Source organism: Mytilus edulis, chromosome 4, assembly GCF_963676685.1.
Source record: "Mytilus edulis chromosome 4, xbMytEdul2.2, whole genome shotgun sequence".
NCBI lineage: Eukaryota > Metazoa > Mollusca > Bivalvia > Mytilida > Mytilidae > Mytilus > Mytilus edulis.
The window spans coordinates 63017948-63021928 of NC_092347.1; the positions used below are offsets into that span (position 1 = coordinate 63017948).

Below are 3981 nucleotides of genomic sequence, written 5' to 3' on the forward strand. Positions count from 1 at the left end.
TTAAATACAAATAGCATGGAGTTATTAAAGTGAATATTGCTGCATAAAGAAAAAAGAATGAAGAAATAAGTAGCTGATATACAGATGAAAAATACATTATTCTAATAAAAATACAGATCTCTGATTTTGTTATCGACATACGATGCAAGTTACGATAGATCTTAATTAGATTGAATAATAATCAGCAAGTACATTAAAGCCAATCTACAAACCTCGGCATAGTCCGCTGACGACATCTGCACGAGATTCAGAATCGTAGATCTGCAAAGCTGTGCTAAATGCTTACAAATCCTATAATCGGACAAAAGTTGTTTTTGGAGCAAATGAATGGCTTCCGTTTGTACAATGTTAATTTGGCGCCAATTAGACATGACATTGTTACGTGAAATGTATTTGAAGGGTCTCGCTTTCAATTGCAAATGTTCACCTAATTTTACCTCTAAGAACAAAATGCATAGGATATTTAAAAGAAAATAAGAATCTTTCAGCAAATGAGATAAAAAAAACTTTACAAATTTTCCCAATCCAATATTTAATTGTATATATTTCCTTAATTCAATATCTCAAAATTCATATTAGCTAGTTTTTGGAAGTTTTGGGGCTATGATTTAATTGAGTTGGTAAATCGTTTCTTTTCTTCTAGATTTTGGCGGAGTGTTATTGTATGTATATAATGTTTTGTTTTCCCTTGGGATAGGGTGCTATAGTGTTGTCCGTCATTCACGAACCTGGTCTGGTATTTTTGATGAGTTGTTACAAATGGAGGAAAATAAAATAATGCGATAGTTCTGTTTTATTAGCATTTGTTTTCATTACAACTATTATGCCTGATTCCTGTAAGCTAAGTCAGTCCGTGCCAAATATTGAAGATTTGATTGGCAATGTGGAGATTTGTTTCATTGGCAACCATACCCTAACTTTTACAAGGGAGTTTATTGTGACTAGAATTCAAAAAGTGATATTTTTAAAAGAACTTAATTAAAAGACCGTTGTTCAGATGTCATGACCTGCTGCACCAATCATGACAAATCCATTTCATTGAACAGTCAAACGTTGTACTAAAAAATACTGTCATTTCGAGTAAAAAAAAGTTTAGCAACATATACTTTGGCTACAAAACTTTGATTTTTTTTTTCAAATTGCAGAAATAAGTTTCTAATGATTTGTTTCTAAATATGTCACTTTATGGTTAATTTTCTTTGTCACGGCAATCTCTTTACATTTTTATGTTAAGAATAAAAGTTTATTTTTGGAATCTAAAATTAAAAATATTCATAGCTAAACTTCTTTCACTCAGTATAAATAAAGGCACTCATGTCCACGTTGATACCTGAGGTTGATACAAAGTGATTTAGTCATACAGAGTTTTACATGACCTAACACATAAGTGTATCCATTTCCGGATTTTTGTTTCAGATGAACAACATATCTGTATTCACGTTGTCTTAACACGCTTGGTTATTGGGAGACACTATGCAATATATCGTCTTACTATTTTTATTTGTTTTGTTTAATTGCACTTTAGCAACTCATTGTAAGATTACAAGAAATAAAACAGACATTACCTGCGACTGTTCGTCAAAGAATTTACGACGAATTCCATTAAGGAAGATACCAAGAGAAACAACAATTCTTAATTTATCTGGAAATAGTTTGACCTTATTTACGAACAATTCTTTCGAAGGACTTGGAAAGGTGCATACGTTGTATCTTCAATCATCGAAAATCACATTGTTTGAGGTTGGTGCTTTTTCTGGACTAGACTCGCTCACGTATATAGATCTTTCTTCAAATTTTATAGAAAAGGAATCCTTACCTCCAGGATTATTCCGACCTATTTCAAAATTACAGTACTTGAATATTGCTTCAAATTTATTTCAAATTTCAAAGGAATATCCTGATAGTGTTCTTCAAGATTTAACACATCTTCAGACTTTATCCATGAATGGCATTATTGGAGCTGTATTTGGGAACGGATTTAAGTATCTGACTAGTTTAAACAGTTTAAATTTGGGTCCTTGCTCGATAAATGAATTACAAAATGACACGTTCGTGAGCTTCAAAGGGTTACCAATTCTAAATCTTAATTTCAAATGTAGATTAAAAAAAGTTCAACCAGGAGCATTAGCGCCATTTCAGTCTATCAGTTCACTAGCAATAGTTGAAAGTGATTTAATACGAATTTCGGATCTGCTCGTGGTATTGAGCAGTTTAAGGGACAGAAACATGTCGCTGATTGATTTTTCATCAAATTACCGTTCCCGAACAGGTGCTGATATAATATCTAGTGAGTCTTTTTCATATCTTGGTGGTGTTTGTGTTAAAGAAGTAATCCTTAGTCGCAATCAAATCTGCATAATTCGGGGAGGATCAATTTCAAGAATGAAATACAAGAACTGTCTACAGAAATTTGACGTCTCGCAGAATAATATCTACGGGGATGCTCAAACACTTTTTGAAATATTCAAACTTTCAGCCTTAAAAGTTCTTGATTTTTCAAAACAGGAACCAACTGCACAAGGACCTTATAGTAAAATCAAAAATGAAATTTTAAACACAGAAGATTCGAAGTATTCTCTATCATATAGTGTAGTTTTGCCACCTAGATTAGAGCGATTGTACGCATCAGGATTAAGTATACGTAGTTCTCCATTGGCGAATATCAACTTCAAATGTGGTAGCCATGTTGTATACGTTGATGTAAACTGGACACCATTCAGTAACTGTGATGGTGTAATTACTGGTTTGGACAATTTGCAATTCTTTGGAATGTCTGGTTTGAATTGTAAAATACTTAATCCGAAAATGATATCATCGTTTAAGAATCTACAAGAACTTCAGAGTAGGAATTCAAATCTTAACATTGGACTACAACATGATGTTAGGGGGATATTTCTTAAAGGTTTGGAAAAATTAAGAATTATCGATTTTGCTGGAAATGGGTTAGAAAATCTAAATCCCAAATTATTTTGTTCTCAGTATAATTCGCTTTATTCTGTAGATCTGTCAAATAATAACTTTGATGATTTTCCATTTAAAATAACAGAATTCAAAAATCTCAGTTATATCAATTTAGAGAATAATAAAATAAATGGTTTTGATGAAAAAGTCACGAACGATCTTGATGAACTTGAGAGAAGAATCAAAGGTAATTTGAAAATTCGTCTCGATCGCAACTTACTACAGTGCAATTGTAAATCACTTAGTTTTATAAAATGGCTTTTCAAAACAAAGATCCTATTAGACAAGGGCGGTAACTATTCGTGCGGCTACATAGATGGGAGTAAAAAAACTACAGCATATGCTTTACAAAATATAGATGGACTGACAAAGCAGTGTGTATCAAAATTCTGGCTTATAACATCTATATGTTTGACGCTGTTGTTAATAATTATCATTATTATTAGTAGTATTGTCTTCAAGTATAGAATAACTCTTCAATATTGGTACCTTGTCATACGGAGAAAATACAAGATATATTCAAAACTAGACGAACAAAGCGACTACAAATATAGTGCTTTTGTCGCATACCACAATGACAATTACAGATGGGTATGTGGACCGCTTACGTCATTCCTCGAAGGTGAAAAAAAGTTATCTTTGTGTTTGCATGACCGAGACTTTGCTCTTGGAAGTCTTATAGTAGATAATATTTTTGAAGCAATTTCGCAAAGTAAGAAAGTTATTTTGATCGTCGGTAAAAGTTTTCTGAAAAGTACTTGGTGCGAATATGAATTAGACATGGCAAGAATGCGAATGTTTAGAGAAAATAAAGATATTCTAATTGTGATATTAGTTGAGAAAATTCCACCAGAGGACATGCCAAAATCTCTTCTTCGAATCTGGAACAATGTAACATGTATAGAAGCTGAAGAATACGTCTTCGAGGAAAATACTCCACAATTTCAACATCTATTTTGGGAGCGTTTGTACCAGTCCATCATTGCATAATTAACCGCATTAAATTTTTATACTAGTATA

General features: G+C 32.4%; 1 protein-coding gene across 1 annotated transcript; it reads left to right on the forward strand.

Moving 5' to 3' along the window:
- The first annotated feature begins 1362 nt into the window (after positions 1-1362).
- LOC139520175 (toll-like receptor 4) lies at positions 1363-3981 on the forward strand. Its single transcript, XM_071312648.1, has one exon. The coding sequence runs from the start codon at positions 1474-1476 to the stop codon at positions 3949-3951; it is 2478 nt and encodes an 825-aa protein (XP_071168749.1). The 5' UTR covers positions 1363-1473; the 3' UTR covers positions 3952-3981.

Bases quoted from the DNA above. Each gene is read 5' to 3' on its own strand.
- LOC139520175 (XM_071312648.1), top strand. From the start codon at position 1,474: ATGCAATATATCGTCTTACTATTTTTATTTGTTTTGTTTAATTGCACT.